We start from the raw sequence: 21,309 nt of genomic DNA on the forward strand, positions 1-21,309 counted from the left end.
CTACACCCTCCCCCTCATCCTACACCCTCCCCCTCATCCTACACCCTCCTCATCCTACACCCACCCCCTCACTTCCCCCTCATCCTACACCCTCCCTCACTGCCCCCTCATCCAACACCCTCCCCCTCATCCTACACCCTCCCCCTCATCCTACACCCTCCCCCTCACAGCCCCCTCATCCTACACCCTCCCCCTCACTGCCCCCTCATCCTACACCCTCCCCCTCACAGCCCCCTCATCCTACACCCTCCCCCTCACTGCCCCCTCATCCTACACCCTCCCCCTCACTGCCCCCTCATCCTACACCCTCCCCCTCACTGCCCCCTCATCCTACACCCTCCCCTTCACTTCCCCCTCATCCTCAACCCTCCCTCACTGCCCCTTCATCCTACACCCTCCCCCTCACAGCCCCCTCATCCTACACCCTCCCCATCACTGCCCCCTCATCCTCCACCCTACCCTTCACTTCCCCCTCATCCTACACCCTCCCCCTCATCCTACACCCTCCCCATCATCCTACACCCTCCCCCTCACTTCCCCCTCATCCTACACCCTCCCTCACTGCCCCCTCATCCTACACCCACCCCCTCATCCTACACCCTCCCCCTCATCCTACACCCTCCCCCTCATCCTACACCCTCCCCCTCATCCTACACCCTCCTCATCCTACACCCACCCCCTCACTTCCCCCTCATCCTACACCCTCCCTCACTGCCCCCTCATCCAACACCCTCCCCCTCATCCTACACCCTCCCCCTCATCCTACACCCTCCCCCTCACAGCCCCCTCATCCTACACCCTCCCCCTCACTGCCCCCTCATCCTACACCCTCCCCCTCACAGCCCCCTCATCCTACACCCTCCCCCTCACTGCCCCCTCATCCTACACCCTCCCCCTCACTGCCCCCTCATCCTACACCCTCCCCCTCACTGCCCCCTCATCCTACACCCTCCCCTTCACTTCCCCCTCATCCTCAACCCTCCCTCACTGCCCCTTCATCCTACACCCTCCCCCTCACAGCCCCCTCATCCTACACCCTCCCCATCACTGCCCCCTCATCCTCCACCCTACCCTTCACTTCCCCCTCATCCTACACCCTCCCCCTCATCCTACACCCTCCCCCTCATCCTACACCCTCCCCCTCACAGCCCCCTCATCCTACACCCTCCCCCTCACAGCCCCCTCATCCTAAACCCTCCCCCTCATCCTACACCCTCCCCCTCACTGCCCCCTCATCCTAAATCCTCCCCCTCACTGCCCCCTCATCCTACACCCTCCCCCTCACTGCCGCCTCATCCTACACCCTCCCCGTCACTGCCTCCTCATCCGACACACCCTCCCACTGCCTCCTCATCCTACACCCTCCCGCTCACTGCCTCCTCATCCTACACCCTCACCCTCACTGCCTCCTCATCCTACACCCTCCCCCTCAGCCTACACCCTCCCCTCACTGCCTCCTCATCCTACACCCTCCCCCTCATCCTACACCCTCCCCCTCACTGCCTCCTCATCCTACACCCTCCCGCTCACTGCCTCCTCATCCTACACCCTCACCCTCACTGCCTCCTCATCCTACACCCTCCCCCTCACTGCCTCCTCATACTACACCCTCCCCTTCACTGCCCCCTCATCGTACACCCGCCGCCTCACAGCCTCCTCATCCTACAACCTCCCCCTCACTGCCTCCTCATCCAACACCCTCCCCCTCACTGCCTCCTCATCCTACACACCCTCCCTCACTGCCTCCTCATCCTACACCCTCCCCCTCATCCGACACCCTCCCCCTCACTGCCTCCTCATCCTACACACTATCCCTCACTGCCTCCTCATCCTACACCCCCCCCATCATCCTACACCCTCCCACTCACAGCCCCCTCATCCTACACCCTCCCCCTCATCCTACACACTCCCTCACTGCCCCCCTCATCCTACACCCTCCCCCTCATCCTACACCCTCCCCCTCACTGCCCCATTATCCTACACCCTCCCCCTCACAGCCCCCTCATCCTACACACCCTCCCTCACTGCATCCTCATCCTACACCCTCCCCCTCATCCTACACCCTCCCTCACTGCCCCCTCATCCTACACCCTCCCCCTCACAGCCCCCTCATCCTACACCCTCCCCCTCACAGCCCCCTCATCCTACACGCTCCCTCACTGCCCCCTCAATCTACACCCTCCCCCTCACAGCCCCCTCATCCTACACCCTCCCCCTCATTGCCTCCTCATCCTACACCCTCCCCCTCACTGCCTCCTCATCCTACACCCTCCCCCTCATACTACACCCTCCCCATCATCCTACACCCTCCCCATCATCCTACACCCTCCCCCTCACTTCCCCCTCATCCTACACCCTCCCTCACTGCTCCCTCATCCTACACCCTGCCCCTCACTGCCTCCTCATCCTACACACCCTCCCTCACTGCCTCTTCATCCTACACCCTCCCCCTCATCCTACACCCTCCCTCACTGCCCCCTCATCCTACACCCTCCCCCTCACAGCCCCCTCACCCTACACACTCCGCCTCATCCTACACCCTCCCCCTCACTGCCCCATTATCCTACACCCTCCCAGCCCCCTCATCCTACACCCCCCCCCTCATCCTACACCCTCCCCATCATCCTACACCCTCCCCCTCACTTCCCCCTCATCCTACACCCTCCCTCACTGCCCCCTCATCCTACACCCACCCCCTCATCCTACACCCTCCCCCTCATCCTACACCCTCCCCCTCATCCTACACCCTCCCCCTCATCCTACACCCTCCTCATCCTACACCCACCCCCTCACTTCCCCCTCATCCTACACCCTCCCTCACTGCCCCCTCATCCAACACCCTCCCCCTCATCCTACACCCTCCCCCTCATCCTACACCCTCCCCCTCACAGCCCCCTCATCCTACACCCTCCCCCTCACTGCCCCCTCATCCTACACCCTCCCCCTCACAGCCCCCTCATCCTACACCCTCCCCCTCACTGCCCCCTCATCCTACACCCTCCCCCTCACTGCCCCCTCATCCTACACCCTCCCCCTCACTGCCCCCTCATCCTACACCCTCCCCTTCACTTCCCCCTCATCCTCAACCCTCCCTCACTGCCCCTTCATCCTACACCCTCCCCCTCACAGCCCCCTCATCCTACACCCTCCCCATCACTGCCCCCTCATCCTCCACCCTACCCTTCACTTCCCCCTCATCCTACACCCTCCCCCTCATCCTACACCCTCCCCCTCATCCTACACCCTCCCCCTCACAGCCCCCTCATCCTACACCCTCCCCCTCACAGCCCCCTCATCCTAAACCCTCCCCCTCATCCTACACCCTCCCCCTCACTGCCCCCTCATCCTAAATCCTCCCCCTCACTGCCCCCTCATCCTACACCCTCCCCCTCACTGCCGCCTCATCCTACACCCTCCCCCTCACTGCCTCCTCATCCGACACACCCTCCCACTGCCTCCTCATCCTACACCCTCACCCTCACTGCCTCCTCATCCTACACCTTCCCCCTCACAGCCCCCTCATCCTACACCCTCCCCCTCACTGCCTCCTCATCCTACACCCTCACCCTCACTGCCTCCTCATCCTACACCCTCCCCCTCACTGCCTCCTCATCCTTCACCCTCCCCCTCACTGGCTCCTCATCCTACACCCTCCCCCTCACTGCCTCCTCATCCTACACCCTCACCCTCACTGCCTCCTCATCCTACACCCTCCCCCTCATCCTACACCCTCCCCCTCACTGCCCCCTCATCCTACACCCTCCCCCTCACTGCCTCCTCATCCTACACACCCTCTCTCACAGCCTCCTCATCCTACACCCTCCCTCACTGCCTCTTCATCCTACACCCTCCCCCTCATCCTACACCCCCCCCTCATCCTACACCCTCCCTCACTGCCTCCTCATCCTACACCCTCCCCCTCATCCTACACCCTCCCCCTCATCCTACACCCTCCCTCACTGCCTCCTCATCCTACACACCCTCCCTCACTGCCTCCCCATCCTACACCCTCCCCATCACTGCCCCCTCATCCTACACCCTCCCACTCACTGCCCCCTCATCCTCCACCCTCCCCTTCACTTCCCCCTCATCCTACACCCTCCCCTCATCCTACACCCTCCCACTCACAGCCCCCTCATCCTACACCCTCCCCCTCACTGCCCCCTCATCCTACACCCTCCCCCTCATCCTACACCCTCCCCCTCACTGCCTCCTCATCCTACACACCCTCCCTCACTGCCCCCTCATCCTACACCCTCCCCCTCATCCTACACCCTCCCCCTCACTGCCTCCTCATCCTACATACCCTCCCTCACTGCCTCATCCTACACCCTCCCCCTCACTGCCTCCTCATCCTCCACCCTCCCCTTCACTGCCTCCTCATCCTACACCCTCCCCCTCACTGCCTCCTCATCCTACACCCTCCCCCTCACTGCCTCCTCATCCTACACCCTCCCCCTCACTGCCTCCTCATCCTACACCCTCCCCCACACTGCATCCTCATCCTACATACCCTCCCTCACTGCCTCCTCATCCTACACCCTCCCCCTCACTGCCTCCTCATCCTACACCCTCACCCTCACTGCCTCCTCATCCTACACCCTCCCCCTCACTGCCCCCTCATCCTACACGCTCCCCCTCATCCTACACCCTCCCCCTCACTGCCTCATCCTACACCCTCCCCCTCACTGCCTCCTCATCCTACACCCTCCCCCTCATCCTACACCCTCCCCCTCATCCTACACTCTCCCTCACTGCCCCCTCATCCTACACCCTGCCCCTCACTGCCTCCTCATCCTACACACCCTCCCTCACTGCCTCCTCATCCTACACCCTCCCCCTCATCCTACACCCTCCCCATCATCCTACACACACCCCCTCACTTTCCCCTCATCCGACACCCTCCCTCACTGCCCCCTCATCCTACACCCTCCCCCTCACTGCCCCCTCATCCTACACCCTCCCCCTCATTGCCTCCTCATCCTACACCCTCCCCCTCACTGCCTCCTCATCCTACACCCTACCCCTCAGAGCCCCCTCATCCTACACCCTCCCCCTCACTGCTCCTTCATCCTACACCCTCCCACTCACAGCACCCTCATCCTACACCCTCCCCCTCACTGCCTCCTCATCCTACACCCTCCCCCTCACTGCCTCCTCATCCTACACCCTCCCTCACTGCCCCCTCATCCTACACCCTCCCCCTCACTGCCTCCTCATCCTACACCCTCCCCCTCACTGCCCCCTCACCCTCCACCCTCCCCTTCACTTCCCCCTCATCCTACACCCTCCCCCTCACAGCCCCCTCATCCTACACCCTCCCCCTCATCCTACACCCTCCCCCTCACAGCCCCCTCATCCTACACCCTCCCCCTCACTGCCTCCTCATCCTACACCCTCCCCCTCACTGCCTCCTCATCCTACACCCTCCCCCTCACTGCCTTCTCATCCTACACCCTCCCCCACACTGCATCCTCATCCTACATACCCTCCCTCACTGCCTCCTCATCCTACACCCTCCGCCTCACTGCCTCCTCATCCTACACCCTCACTGCCTCCTCATCCTACACCCTCCCCCTCACTGCCCCCTCATCCTACACGCTCCCCCTCATCCTACACCCTCCCCCTCACTGCCTCCTCATCCTACACCCTCCCCCTCACTGCCTCCTCATCCTACACCCTCCCCCTCACTGCCTCCTCATCCTACACCCTCCCCCTCACTGCCTCATCCTACACCCTCCCCCTCACTGCCCCCTCATCCTAAATCCTCCCCCTCACTGCCCCCTCATCCTACACCCTCCCCCTCACTGCCTCATCCTACACCCTCCCCCTCACTGCCCCCTCATCCTAAATCCTCCCCCTCACTGCCCCCTCATCCTACACCCTCCCCCTCACTGCCGCCTCATCCTACACCCTCCCCCTCACTGCCTCCTCATCCGACACACCCTCCCACTGCCTCCTCATCCTACACCCTCACCCTCACTGCCTCCTCATCCTACACCTTCCCCCTCACAGCCGCCTCATCCTACACCCTCCCCCTCACTGCCTCCTCATCCTACACCCTCACCCTCACTGCCTCCTCATCCTACACCCTCCCCCTCACTGCCTCCTCATCCTACACCCTCCCCCTCACTGCCTCCTCATCCTACACCCTCCCCCTCACTGCCTCCTCATCCTACACACCATCCCTCACTGCCTCCTCATCCTACACACCATCCCCCTCACTGTCTCCTCATCCTACACCCTCCCCATCATCCAACACCCTCCCCCTCACAGCCCCCTCATCCTACACCCTCCCCCTCATCCTACACACTCACTCACTGCCCCCTCATCCTACACCCTCCCCCTCATCCTACACCCTCCCTCACTGCCCCCTCATCCTACACCCTCCCCCTCACAGCCCCCTCAACCTTCACCCTCCGCCTCATCCTACACCCTGCCCCTCACAGCCCCCTCATCCTACAGCCACCCCCTCACAGCCCCCTCATCCTACACCCACCCCCTCACTGCCTCCTCATCCTACACCCTCCTCCTCATCCTACACCCTCCGCCTCATCCTACACCCTCCGCCTCATCCTACACCCTGCCCCTCACAGCCCCCTCATCCTACACCCTCCCCCTCACTGCCCCCTCATCCTACACCCACCCCCTCACTGCCTCCTCATCCTACACCCTCCCCATCACTGCCCCCTCATTCTCCACCCTCCACTTCACTTCCCCCTCATCCTACATCCTCCCCCTCACAGCCCCCTCAGCCTACACCCTCCCCCTCATCCTACACCCTCCCCCTCACAGCCCCCTCATCCTACAACCTCCCCCTCACTGCCTCCTCATCCTGCACCCTTGCCCTCACTGCCCCTCATCCTAAACCCTCCCCCTCACTGCCCCCTCATCCTACACCCTCCCCCTCACAGCCCCCTCATCCTACACCCTCCCCCTCACTGTCTCCTCATCCTACACCCTCCCCCTCATCCTACACCCTCCCCATCACAGCCCCCTCATCCTACACCCTCCCCCTCACAGCCTCCTCATCCTACACCCTCCCACTCATCCTACAGCCTCCCCCTCACAGCCCCCTCATCCTACACCCACCCCCTCACTGCCCCCTCATCCTACACCCTCCCCCTCATCCTACACCCTCCCTCACTGCTTCCTCATCCTACACCCTCCCCCTCACTGCCCCCTCATCCTCCACCCTCCCCTTCACTTCCCCCTCATCCTACACCCTCCCCCTCACTGCCCCCTCGTCCTACACCCTCCCCCTCACTGCCTCCTCACCCTCCACCCTCCCCTTCACTTCCCCCTCATCCTACACCCTCCCCCTCACAGCCCCCTCATCCTACACCCTCCCCCTCATCCTACACCCTCCCCCTCACAGCCCCCTCATCCTACACCCTCCCCCTCACTGCCTCCTCATCCTACACCCTCCCCATCATCCTACACCCTCCCCCTCACTTTCCCCTCATCCAACACCCTCCCTCACTGCCCCCTCATCCTACACCCTCCCCCTCATCCTACACCCTCCCCATCATCCTACACCCTCCCCCTCACTTCCGCCTCATCCTACACCCTCCCTCACTCCCTCCTCATCCTACACACCCTCCCTCACTGCCCCCTCATCCTACACCCTCCCTCACTCCCTCCTCATCCTACACACCCTCCCTCACAGCCCCCTCATCCTACACCCTCCCCCTCACTGCCTCCTCATCCTACACCCTCCCGCTCACTGCCTCCTCATCCTACACCCTCACCCTCACTGCCTCCTCATCCTACACCCTCCCCCTCATCCTACACTCTCCCCCTCACAGCCTCCTCATCCTACACCCTCCCCCTCATCATACACCCTCCCCCTCACAGCCCCCTCATCCTACACCCTCCCCCTCATCCTACACCCTCCCTCACTGCCCCCTCATCCGACACCCTCCCCCTCACAGCCCCCTCAACCTACACCCTCCGCCTCATCCTACACCCTGCCCCTCACAGCCCCCTCATCCTACACCCACCCCCTCACTGCCTCCTCATCCTACACCCTCCTCCTCATCCTACACCCTCCGCCTCATCCTACACCCTCCGCCTCATCCTACACCCTGCCCCTCACAGCCCCCTCATCCTACACCCTCCCCCTCACTGCCCCCTCATCCTACACCCACCCCCTCACTGCCTCCTCATCCTACACCCTCCCCATCACTGCCCCCTCATTCTCCACCCTCCACTTCACTTCCCCCTCATCCTACATCCTCCCCCTCACAGCCCCCTCAGCCTACACCCTCCCCCTCATCCTACACCCTCCCCCTCACAGCCCCCTCATCCTACAACCTCCCCCTCACTGCCTCCTCATCCTACACCCTCCCCCTCACTGCCCCTCATCCTAAACCCTCCCCCTCACTGCCCCCTCATCCTACACCCTCCCCCTCACAGCCCCCTCATCCTACACCCTCCCCCTCACTGTCTCCTCATCCTACACCCTCCCCCTCATCCTACACCCTCCCCATCACAGCCCCCTCATCCTACACCCTCCCCCTCACAGCCTCCTCATCCTACACCCTCCCACTCATCCTACAGCCTCCCCCTCACAGCCCCCTCATCCTACACCCACCCCCTCACTGCCTCCTCATCCTACACCCTCCCCCTCATCCTACACCCTCCCTCACTGCCTCCTCATCCTACACCCTCCCCCTCACTGCCCCCTCATCCTCCACCCTCCCCTTCACTTCCCCCTCATCCTACACCCTCCCCCTCACTGCCCCCTCGTCCTACACCCTTCCCCTCACTGCCCCCTCACCCTCCACCCTCCCCTTCACTTCCCCCTCATCCTACACCCTCCCCCTCACAGCCCCCTCATCCTACACCCTCCCCCTCATCCTACACCCTCCCCCTCACAGCCCCCTCATCCTACACCCTCCCCCTCACTGCCTCCTCATCCTACACCCTCCCCATCATCCTACACCCTCCCCCTCACTTTCCCCTCATCCAACACCCTCCCTCACTGCCCCCTCATCCTACACCCTCCCCCTCATCCTACACCCTCCCCATCATCCTACACCCTCCCCCTCACTTCCGCCTCATCCTACACCCTCCCTCACTCCCTCCTCATCCTACACACCCTCCCTCACTGCCCCCTCATCCTACACACTCCCTCACTCCCTCCTCATCCTACACACCCTCCCTCACGGCCTCCTCATCCTACACCCTCCCCCTCACTGCCCCCTCATCCTACACCCTCCCCCTCACTGCCTCCTCATCCTACACCCTCCCGCTCACTGCCTCCTCATCCTACACCCTCACCCTCACTGCCTCCTCATCCTACACCCTCCCCCTCATCCTACAGCCTCACCCTCACTGCCTCCTCATCCTACACCCTCCCCCTCACTGCCTCCTCATCCTACACCCTCCCCTTCACTGCCCCCTCGTCGTACACCCACCCCTCACAGCCCCCTCATCCTACACCCCCCCTCACTGCCTCCTCATCCTACACCCTCCCCCTCACTGCCCCCTCATCCTACACCCTCCCTCACTGCCTCCTCATCCTACACCCTCCCTCACTGCCTCCTCATCCTACACCCTCCCCCTCATCCTACACCCTCCCCCTCACTGCCTCCTCATCCTACACCCTCCCCCTCACTGCCTCCTCATCGTACACACCCTCCCTCACTGCCTCCTCATCCTACACCTTCCCCCTCACTGCCTCCTCATTCTACACCCTCCCCCTCATCCTACACCCACCCCCTCACTGCCTCCTCATCCTACACCCTCCCCATCATCCTACACCCTCCCACTCACAGCCCCCTCATCCTACACACTCCCTCACTGCCCCCCTCATCCTACACCCTCCACCTCATCCTACACCCTCCCTCACTGCCCCCTCATCCTACACCCTCCCCCTCACAGCCCCCTCATCCTACACACCCTCCCCTTCACTGCCCCCTCATCCTACACCCTCCCCCTCATCCTACACCCTCCCCATCATCCTACACTCTCCCCCTCACTGCCCCCTCATCCTACACCCTCCCTCACTGCCCCCTCATCCTACACCCTCCCCCTCACAGCCCCCTCATCCTACACCCTGCCCCTCACTGCCTCCTCATCCTACACACCCTCCCCCTCATCCTACACCCTCCCCATCATCCTACTCCCTCCCCCTCACTGCCCCCTCATCCTACACCCTCCCCCTCACTGCCTCCTCATCCTACACCCTCCCGCTCACTGCCTCCTCATCCTACACCCTCCCCCTCACTGCCTCCTCATCCTACACCCTCCCCCTCACTGCCTCCTCATCCTACACCCTCCCGCTCACTGCCCCCTCATCCTACACCCTCCCCCTCACTGCCTCCTCATCCTACACCCTCAACCTCACTGCCCCCTCATCCTACACCCTCACCCTCACAGCCCCCTCATCCTACACCCTCCCCCTCACTGCCTCCTCATCCTACACCCTCACCCTCACTGCCTCCTCATCCTACACCCTCCCCCTCAGCCTACACCCTCACCCTCACTGCCTCCTCATCCTACACCCTCCCCCTCACTGCCTCCTCATCCTACACCCTCCCCTTCACTGCCCCCTCATCGTACACCCGCCCCCTCACAGCCTCCTCATCCTACACCCTCCCCCTCACTGCCTCCTCATCCTACACCCTCCCCCTCACTGCCTCCTCATCCTACACACCCTCCCTCACTGCCTCCTCATCCTACACCCTCCCCCTCATCCTACACCCTCCCCCTCACTGCCTCCTCATCCTACACACTATCCCTCACTGCCTCCTCATCCTACACCCTCCCCATCATCCTACACCCTCCCACTCACAGCCCCCTCATCCTACACCCTCCCCCTCATCCTACACACTCCCTCACTGCCCCCCTCATCCTACACCCTCCCCCTCATCCTACACCCTCCCCCTCACTGCCCCATTATCCTACACCCTCCCCCTCACAGCCCCCTCATCCTACACACCCTCCCTCACTGCATCCTCATCCTACACCCTCCCCCTCATCCTACACCCTCCCTCACTGCCCCCTCATCCTACACCCTCCCCCTCACAGCCCCCTCATCCTACACCCTCCCCCTCACAGCCCCCTCATCCTACACCCTCCCTCACTGCCCCCTCAATCTACACCCTCCCCCTCACAGCCCCCTCATCCTACACCCTCCCCCTCACTGCCTCCTCATCCTACACCCTCCCCCTCATCCTACACCCTCCCCATCATCCTACACCCTCCCTCTCACTTCCCCCTCATACTACACCCTCCCTCACTGCTCCCTCATCCTACACCCTGCCCCTCACTGCCTCCTCATCCTACACACCCTCCCTCACTGCCTCTTCATCCTACACCCTCCCCCTCATCCTACACCCTCCCTCACTGCCCCCTCATCCTACACCCTCCCCCTCACAGCCCCCTCATCCTACACACTCCGCCTCATCCTACACCCTCCCCCTCACTGCCCCATTATCCTACACCCTCCCCCTCACAGCCCCCTCATCCTACACCCTCCCCCTCATCCTACACCCTCCCCCTCATCCTACACCCTCCCCCTCACAGCCCCCTCATCCTACACCCACCCCCTCACTTCCCCCTCATCCTACACCCTCCCTTACTGCCCCCTCATCCTACACCCTCCCCCTCATCCTACACCCTCCCCCTCATCCTACACCCTCCCCCTCACAGCCCACTCATCCTACACCCTCCCCCTCACTGTCTCCTCATCCTACACCCTCCCCCTCATCCTACACCCTCCCCATCACAGCCCCCTCATCCTACACCCTCCCCCTCACTGCCCACACATCCTACACCCTCCCCCTCACTGCCCCCTCATCCTACACCCTCCCCCTCACAGCGCCCTCATCCTACACCCTCCCCCTCACTGCCCCCTCATCCTACACCCTCCCCCTCACTGCCCCCTCATCCTACACCCTCCCCCTCACTGCCCCCTCATCCTACACCCTCCCCTTCACTTCCCCCTCATCCTCAACCCTCCCTCACTGCCCCTTCATCCTACACCCTCCCCCTCACAGCCCCCTCATCCTACACCCTCCCCATCACTGCCCCCTCATCCTCCACCCTACCCTTCACTTCCCCCTCATCCTACACCCTCCCCCTCACTGCCCCCTCATCCTACACCCTCCCCCTCATCCTACACCCTCCCCCTCACAGCCCCCTCATCCTACACCCTCCCCCTCACAGCCCCCTCATCCTAAACCCTCCCCCTCACTGCCTCCTCATCCTACACCCTCCCCCTCACTGCCCCCTCATCCTAAACCCTCCCCCTCACTGCCCCCTCATCCTACACCCTCTCCCTCACTGCCCCCTCACCCTACACCCTCCCACTCACTGCCTCATCCGACACACCCTCCCACTGCCTCCTCATCCTACACCCTCCCCCTCATCCTACACCCTCCCCATCACAGCCCCCTCATCCTACACCTTCCCCCTCACTGCCTCCTCATCCTACACCCTCCCCCTCACTGCCTCCTCATCCTACACCCTCCCCCTCACTGCCTCCTCATCCTACACCCTCCCCCTCACTGCCTCCTCATCCTACACCCTCCCCCTCACTGCCTCCTCATCCTACACCCTCCCCCTCATCCTACACCCTCCCCCTCACTGCCCCATCATCCTACACCCTCCCCCTCACTGCCTCCTCATCCTACAACCTCCCCTTCATCCTACACCCTCCCTCACTGCCTCCTCATCCTACACCCTCCCCCTCATCCTACACCCTCCCTCACTGCCTCCTCATCCTACATACCCTCCCTCACTGCCTCCTCATCCTACACCCTCCCCATCACTGCCCCCTCATCCTACACCCTCCCACTCACTGCCCCCTCATCCTCCACCCTCCCCTTCACTTCCCCCTCATCCTGCACCCTCCCCCTCATCCTACACCCTCCCCCTCACAGCCCCCTCATCCTACACCCTCCCCCTCACTGCCCCCTCATCCTACACCCTCCCCCTCATCCTACACCCTCCCCCTCACTGCCTCTTCATCCTACACACCCTCCCTCACTGCCCCCTCATCCTACACCCTCCCCCTCATCCTACACCCTCCCCCTCACTGCCTCCTCATCCTACATACCCTCCCTCACTGCCTCCTCATCCTACACCCTCCCCCTCACTGCCTCCTCATCCTACACCCTCCCCTTCACTGCCTCCTCATCCTACACCCTCCCCCTCACTGCCTCCTCATCCTACACCCTCCCCCTCACTGCCTCCTCATCCTACACCCTCCCCCTCACTGCCTCCTCATCCTACACCCTCCCCCACACTGCCTCCTCATCCTACATACCCTCCCTCACTGCCTCCTCATCCTACACCCTCCCCCTCACTGCCTCCTCATCCTACACCCTCACCCTCACTGCCTCCTCATCCTACACCCTCCCCCTCACTGCCCCCTCATCCTACACGCTCCCCCTCATCCTACACCCTCCCCCTCACTGCCTCATCCTACACCCTCCCCCTCACTGCCTCCTCATCCTACACCCTCCCCCTCATCCTACACCCTCCCCCTCATCCGACACCCTCCCTCACTGCCCCCTCATCCTACACCCTGCCCCTCACTGCCTCCTCATCCTACACACCCTCCCTCACTGCCTCCTCATCACACAACCCTCCCCCTCATCCTACACCCTCCCCATCATCCTACACCCACCCCCTCACTTTCCCCTCATCCGACACCCTCCCTCACTGCCCCCTCATCCTACACCCTCCCCCTCACTGCCCCCTCATCCTACACCCTCCCCCTCACTGCCCCCTCATCCTGCACCCTCCCCCTCACTGCCCCCCTCATCCTACACCCTCCCCCTCACTGCCCCCTCATCCTACACCCTCCCCCTCACTACCCCCTCATCCTACACCCTCCCCCTCATCCTACACCCTCCCCCTCATCCTACACCCTCCCCCTCATCCTACACCCTCCCCCTCATCCTACACCCTCCCCCTCATCCTACACCCTCCCCCTCATCCTACACCCTCCCCCTCATCCTACACCCTCCCCCTCATCCTACACCCTCCCCCTCATCCTACACCCTCCCCCTCATCCTACACCCTCCACCTCATCCTACACCCTCCCCCTCATCCTACACCCTCCCCCTCATCCTACACCCTCCCCCTCATCCTACACCCTCCCCCTCATCCTACACCCTCCCCCTCATCCTACACCCTCCCCCTCACCCTACACCCTCCTCCTCACCCTACACCCTCCCCCTCACCCTACACCCTCCCCCTCGTCCTACACCCTCCCCCTCGTCCTACACCCTCCCCCTCGTCCTACACCCTCCCCCTCGTCCTACACCCTCCCCCTCGTCCTACACCCTCCCCCTACACCCTCCCCCTCACCCTACACCCTCACCCTACACCCTCCCCCTCATCCTATACCCTCCCCCCTCACCCTACACCCTCCCCCTCACCCTTCAACCTCCCCCTCACCCTACACCCTCCTCCTCATCCTACACCCTCCTCCTCATCCTACACCCTCCCCCTCATCCTACACCCTCCCCCTCATCCTACACCCTCCCCCTCATCCTACACCCTCCCCCTCATCCTACACCCTCCCCCTCATCCTACACCCTCCCCCTCATCCTACACCCTCCCCCTCATCCTACACCCTCCCCCTCATCCTACACCCTCCCCCTCATCCTACACCCTCCCCCTCATCCTACACCCTCCCCCTCATCCTACACCCTCCCCCTCATCCTACACCCTCCCCCTCATCCTACACCCTCCCCCTCATCCTACACCCTCCCCCTCATCCTACACCCTCCCCCTCATCCTACACCCTCCCCCTCATCCTACACCCTCCCCCTCATCCTACACCTTCCCCCTCATCCTACACCCTCCCCCTCATCCTACACCCTCCCCCTCATCCTACACCCTCATCCTCATCCTACACCCTCCCCCTCATCCTACACCCTCCCCCTCATCCTACACCCTCATCCTACACCCTCCCCCTCATCCTACACCCTCCCCCTCATCCTACACCCTCCCCCTCATCCTACACCCTCCCCCTCATCCTACACCCTCCCCCTCATCCTACACCCTCCCCCTCATCCTACACCCTCCCCCTCATCCTACACCCTCCCCCTCATCCTACACCCTCCCCCTCATCCTACACCCTCCCCCCTCATCCTACACCCTCCCCCTCATCCTACACCCTCCCCCTCACTGCCTCCTCATCCTACACCCTCCCCCTCACTGCCTCCTCACCCTCCCTCACTGTCTCATCCTACACCCTCCCCCTCATCGCCTCCTCATCCTACACCCTCCCCATCATACTACACTCTCCCCCTCACAGCCCCCTCATCCTCCACCCTCCCCCTCATCCTACACACTCCCTCACTGCCTCCTCATCCTACACCCTCCCCATCATCCTCCACCCTCCCCCTCATCCTACACTCTCCCCCTCATTGCCTCCTCATCCTACACCCTCCCCATCATTGCCCCCTCATCCTACACCCTCCCCCTCATCCTACACCCTCCCCCTCATCCTACACCCTCCCCCTCACAGCCCCCTTATCCTACACCCTCCCCCTCATTACCTCCTCATCCTACACCCTCCCCATCATTGCCCCCTCATCCTACACCCTCCCCCTCATCCTACACCCTCCCCCTCATCCTACACCCTCCCCCTCATCCTACACACCCTCCCTCACTGCCCCCTCATCCTACACACCCTCCCTCACTGCCCCCTCAATCTACACCCTCCCCCTCATCCTACACCCTCCCGCTCATCCTACACACCCCCCCCTCACTGCCCCCTCATCCTACACACCCTCCCTCACAGCCCCCTCAATCTACACCCTCCCCCTTATCTTACACCCTCTCCCTCACTGCCTCCTCATCCTACACGCTCCCCCTCACTGCCTCCTCATCCTACACACCCTCCCTCACTGCCTCCTCATCCTACACCCTCCCCCTCATCCTACACCCTGCCCCTCACTGCCTCCTCATCCTACACCCTCCCCATCATCCTACACCCTCCCCCTCACAGCCCCCTCATCCTACGCCCTCCCCCTCATCCTACACACCCTCCCTCACTGCCCCCTAATCCTACACACCCTCCCTCACTGCCCCCTAATCCTACACACCCTCCCTCACTGCCCCCTCATCCTACGCCCTCCCCCTCATCCTACACACCCTCCCTCACTGCCTCCTTATCCTACACCCTCCCCCTCACTGCCCCCTCATCCTACACCCTCCCCCTCACTGCCCCCTTATCCTACACCCTCCCCCTCACTGCCCCCTTATCCTACACCCTCCCCCTCACAGCCCCCTCATCCTACACCCTCCCCCTCACTGCCTCCTCATCCTACACCCTCCCCCTCATTGTACACCCTCCCCCTCCCTGCCCCCTCATCCTACACCCTCCCCCTCACTGCCTCCTCATCCTACACCCTCCCCCTCACTGCCTCCTCAACATACACCCTCCCCCTCAGTGCCCCCTCATCGTACACCCTCCCCCTCAGTGCCCCCTCATCCTACACCCTCCCCCTCACTGCCTCCTGATCCTACACCCTCCCCCTCACTGCCTCCTCATCGTACACCCTCCCCCTCACTGCCTCCTCATCGTACACCCTCCCCCTCACTGCCCCCTCATCCTACACCCTCCCTCTCACTGCCCCCTCATTCTACACCCTCCCCCTCACAGTCCCCTCATCCTACACCCTCTCCCTCACTGCCTCCTCATCCTACACCCTCCCCCTCACTGCCTCCTCATCCTACACACTCCCCCTCACTGCCTCCTCATCGTACACCCTCCCCCTCACTGCCTCCTCACCCTACACCCTCCCCCTCATCGTACACCCTCCCCCTCACTGCCTCCTCATCCTACACCCTCCCCCTCACTGCCTCCTCATCCTACACCCTCCCCCTCACTGCCCCCTCATCCTACACCCTCCCCCTCACTGCCCGATAGCGAGGTCCCGGGCCTGGCCACCCCTACGCTCTGCATTGCAAAGCAGCCCCCAACCCTCACCGCACCACAAAGCAGTGGGGCGGGGAGGGAATCTCCCAATTTAGGCGGTCTGTGGGGGGAATTAATTGAGGCCATACGGTAGCACAGTGGTTAGCACTGTTGCTTCACAGCGCCAGGGTCTCAGGTTCGATTCCCGGCTTGGGTCACTGTCTGTGCGGAGTCTGCACGATCTCCCCGTGTCTGCGTGGGTTTCCTCCGGGTGCTCCGGTTTCCTCCACAAGCCCCAAAAGACGTGCTGTTAGGTAATTTGGACATTCTGAATTCTCCCTCTGTGTCCCCGAACAGGCGCCGGAATGTGGCGACTAGGGGCTTTTCGCAGTAACTTCATTGCAGTGTTAATATAAGCCTACTTGTGACAATAAAGATTATTTAGGGTGTCTCGGGCGGGCGGGCGGGGGGGGGGGGGCGGGGGGAGGGGGAGGGGTTGGGGTGTTGGGGGTGGGGTGTTGGGGGGGGGGGTGGACTTTTGGGGAACTCCCTGAAGGAGTTACCCATTCGGCCCACCGCGACGTCCACCACATCAGGTACACTTTTGGTAATACCTTTGAATCTGCTGCTATGTCCTTCTAGATGGTAGTGGTCGTGGGGTTTGGAAGGTGCTGCCTGAGGAACCTTGGTGAGTTACTGCAGTGCATCTTGTCGATGGCACACACGGCTGCCACTGTTCGTCAGTGGAGGGAGTGAATGTTTGTGGAAGGGGGAGCAATCAAGCGGGGCTGGTTTGTCCTGGGTGGTGTTGAGCTTCTTGAGTGTTGTTGGAGCTGCACTCATCCAGACAAGTGGAGAGTATTCCATCACACTCCTGACTTGTGCCTTGGAGATGGTGAGCAGGCTTTGGGGAGTCAGGGGGCGAGTTACTCGCTGCAGGATTCCTAGCCTTTGACCTGCCCTGGTAGCCACAGTATTTGTGGATGTTGATATGTTCGTCCTCCCACACACGTGATCTTCATCTGGTCATATCCAAATACCCTTTTATACCTGGATTTAAACTACTCAGACGTATGAAAAGAATCACTTTGAGCAGGGGGGGGGGGGGGGGGGGGGGGGGGGTCGATTGGTCAGCCTCCCTCTTGTTACCTGTGGAAGCTTCAGAGACCCAGCTGGATGCCCACAGAACGGCCAGTGATAATGCCAGGACGTAAAGGCACAGCTCCACCTTGGGTAACGCAGTCTTCAGACCCATGTCTGCAGATCACCAGCTCCAGGAAAGGGAGAACAGACTGAGGGAAAGAAAGAAAGAATTATAAATCGGGGGCGAAATTCTCCGGTATCGGCGCGATGTCCGCCGACCGGCACCCAAAATGGCGCAAATCAGTCGGGCATCGCGCCGCCCCAAAGGTGGGGAATGCTCCGCATCTTGAGGGGCCGAGTCCTCACCTTGAGGGGCTAGGCCCGCGCCCGACGGATTTCCGCCCCGCCAGCTGGCGGAAAAGGCCTTTGGTGCCCCGCCAGCTGGCGCGGAAATGACATCTCCGGGCGGCGCATGCGCGGGAGCGTTAGTGGCCCTGCCGGCATTCCCGCGCATGCGCAGTGGAGGGAGTCTCTTCCGCCTCCGCCATGGTGGAGACCGTGGCGAAGGCGGAAGGAAAAGAGTGCCCCCACAGCATAGGCCCGCCCGCGGATCGGCCCCCGGGGCCAGATTACCCCGCACCCCCTCCAGGACCCCGGAGCCTGCCCGCGCCGCCTTGTCCCGCTGGTAAGGTAGGTGGTTTAATCTACGCCGGCGGGACAGGCATTTTAGCAGCGGGACTTCGGCCCATCCGGGCCGGAGAATCGCAGGGGGGGGGGCCCGCCAATCGGCGCGGCGCGATTCCCGCCCCCCGCCGAATATCTGGTGCCGGAGAATTCGGCAACTGGCGGGGGCGGGATTCACGCCAGCCCCCGGCGATTCTCCGACCACCGTGGGGGGTCAGAGAATCTCGCCCCAGAGCACAGCTGAAACTAGAACATTCCATCGCCACTAAAGGTTTTCGCTCTCTGAGACTCTGCTTTTTAAAATCTAATTTGCAGTCCTTGAGTTCGCGCTGGCAATAATAGAATGCATTCAGCATTTGTTCCCTGATGGGATTCCTGGGCCCACTGTTAAGCCATTTACAATAAACAGGTTATCAGCATTGAAACAGTGAGCAGAGGACACACTTAATTACATTTCTGTTGATCAGTACTGCCAAGAATGAATTAAAGGCTTGTATATATATGCATTCATACACAAACGCACACACGCACTCAAACACACACACATGCTTAATCACACTTGCTCAAACATGCACACGCTCACACAAACGTACTTCAACACACACGCTCAAACACGCACACTGTACAAACACAAACGTGCCCAAACACACACATGCGCTCAAACACACACTCACACACGCTCAAACAAACACGTTCAAACACACACACATGCTCACGCCTAAACACACAGGCTCAAACGCACACATGCGCTCAAAGACACACACTCAAACGCAAGCACACTCAAATGCATACAATCAACCGCACCCATTCAAATGCACATGTTCAAACACACACATGCTCAAATGCATGCACACTCAAATGCACAACACTCAAACGCATGAACACTCAAACATATGCACACTCAAACATATGCACACACACTGAAAAGCTTACACCTGCTCAAACACACACACTCACACGTACACTCAAATGAGGCACGCTCACACACTCAAATGCACACACATGCTTAAACACACACGCATGCTCAAACACAATTACAGAGTCACTCCAGCCACAGGTATGGCTTGTTTAGATCCAGGGCTGTCATTTCCCCTGAAAGCAGTCACCTTGAATTTGGATAGAAAGGTTTTCCACACCGAGGCACCTTTAAAAGGAACATGAGGTACATACAGTCTTTGCTGTAAGTGGTGTGACCTCATACAAGAGTTTGCAACCTTATTAGCATTCCATCAACTGGTAAAGACACCCAGACGTCCATGTAGGTTCAGAAGCAGGAGAATCCTATTTAGCTGTGTGCCGTGTCTCAAGTGATGTTTGGCGTGGGCCCGCAGTCTAGTCTTACAGAGGGACACAGTACGGCAGGAAAAGATCAGGCAAAGAATGCGAACTCCACACACAATGCCAGGATTACCTGACAGCAGCTCCACAGCTATGGCCGAGATTCTCCCTTGCCCGACGCCGATATTGTAATCGGCGGAGAATCGACTCCGATGCCCAAATCAGGGGCCGGCGGCAATTTTATGCCGGTCAGCCATACTCTGCTCCCTCGGAAGTGGCCTCCCTGCGGTACTCGCCCCCCCCCCCCCCCTCGATGGGCTAGGTTCCTGACGGCGCAGGACACGTGCGGTCTCAGCGTTTGGGAACCCCGGCGCGGCAGCTGCGGACTGTGTCCAGCGCTGCCACACTCGGCCGGGATCCGTGCCGCTGGCCGGGGGCTTCCACGAGGGCTGGGGGGGTGGGGGGACTGGTGGGGGGGGGGGGGGGGGGGGGTGGCCAGGAGGTGGCCTGTGGAGTCGCGGATGGCAGGTCGGGTCCGGGCACAACCGCCGCCATGTTGTACGACGCGACCGCTGCAGATCGGCAGACGTGCGCATTCGTGGCCAGCGACCCAGCCATTCTCCGGCCATTCTCGCCGTGGGAGCTGGGAGTTTTACCAGCTGCTGCTGCTAGCCACTCACCAGCCCCAGAATCAGTGAGGGTCACACGCAGAATCTTTGGTGGCAAAAGTCCACACATGCTCTGTTGGCATCAACACTTAGTTGCTGAAACGGAGAATCCAGCATATTGCCACTGAATAGGGCCAAAGCATTGGACAATGGCCAACAAATCGACCACTATTTTGAAACAAATTCATTTACAGGATGGGAGTATGGAACTTAACAAAGCTGGTGGAGGAGGCCAGGGAGGATCTTAAGAGGTGGGATACGCTGCACTTAACGTTGGCGGGGAGGGTCCAAGTGGTGAAAATGAAAATTCTGCCGAGGTTCTTGTTTATTTCCCGATTTTTATCCAAAGGCCTTTTTTCGGAAAGTGGACACGATCACTTCTGACTTTGTATGGGCGGGGAAGGTGCCGAGGGTGGGGGAGGACCCTGCTACAGAGGCAGAGGCAGCAGGGGGGGTTGGCGGTACCGAACTTGCTTCATTATTATTGGGCGACGAATGTGGACAAGGTGCGGGCGGTGGTGGGAAGGAGAAGGGGTAGAGTGGGTTAGGATGGAGGAGGAATCTTGTAAGGGGTCTAGTTTGAGGGCTATGGTGACAGCAGCATTGCCAATGGCTCAGAGTGGGTATTCAGGGAGCCCAGTGGTGCAGTCCACGGTGAAGATTTGGGGCAGGATTCTCTAATCATGGGGCTATGTCACCACGCCG

The 21,309-nt window shown here is 61.5% G+C and overlaps 1 protein-coding gene across 2 annotated transcripts in view; it reads right to left on the reverse strand.

The window, feature by feature from the left end:
• hhatlb (hedgehog acyltransferase like, b) overlaps window positions 1-21,309 on the reverse strand; it is a 176,516-nt gene that overhangs the window by 117,945 nt on the left and 37,262 nt on the right. For both annotated transcript variants that reach the window (XM_072508107.1, XM_072508106.1), the window contains exon 2: window positions 18,041-18,183. In XM_072508107.1, the coding sequence (XP_072364208.1) occupies window positions 18,041-18,146 (106 nt within the window). In that variant the 5' untranslated portion in view covers window positions 18,147-18,183. The remainder of the gene's footprint in view (window positions 1-18,040; window positions 18,184-21,309) is intronic.

This window comes from Scyliorhinus torazame, chromosome 6 (genome assembly GCF_047496885.1).
Source record: "Scyliorhinus torazame isolate Kashiwa2021f chromosome 6, sScyTor2.1, whole genome shotgun sequence".
Classification (NCBI taxonomy): Eukaryota; Metazoa; Chordata; class Chondrichthyes; order Carcharhiniformes; family Scyliorhinidae; genus Scyliorhinus; species Scyliorhinus torazame.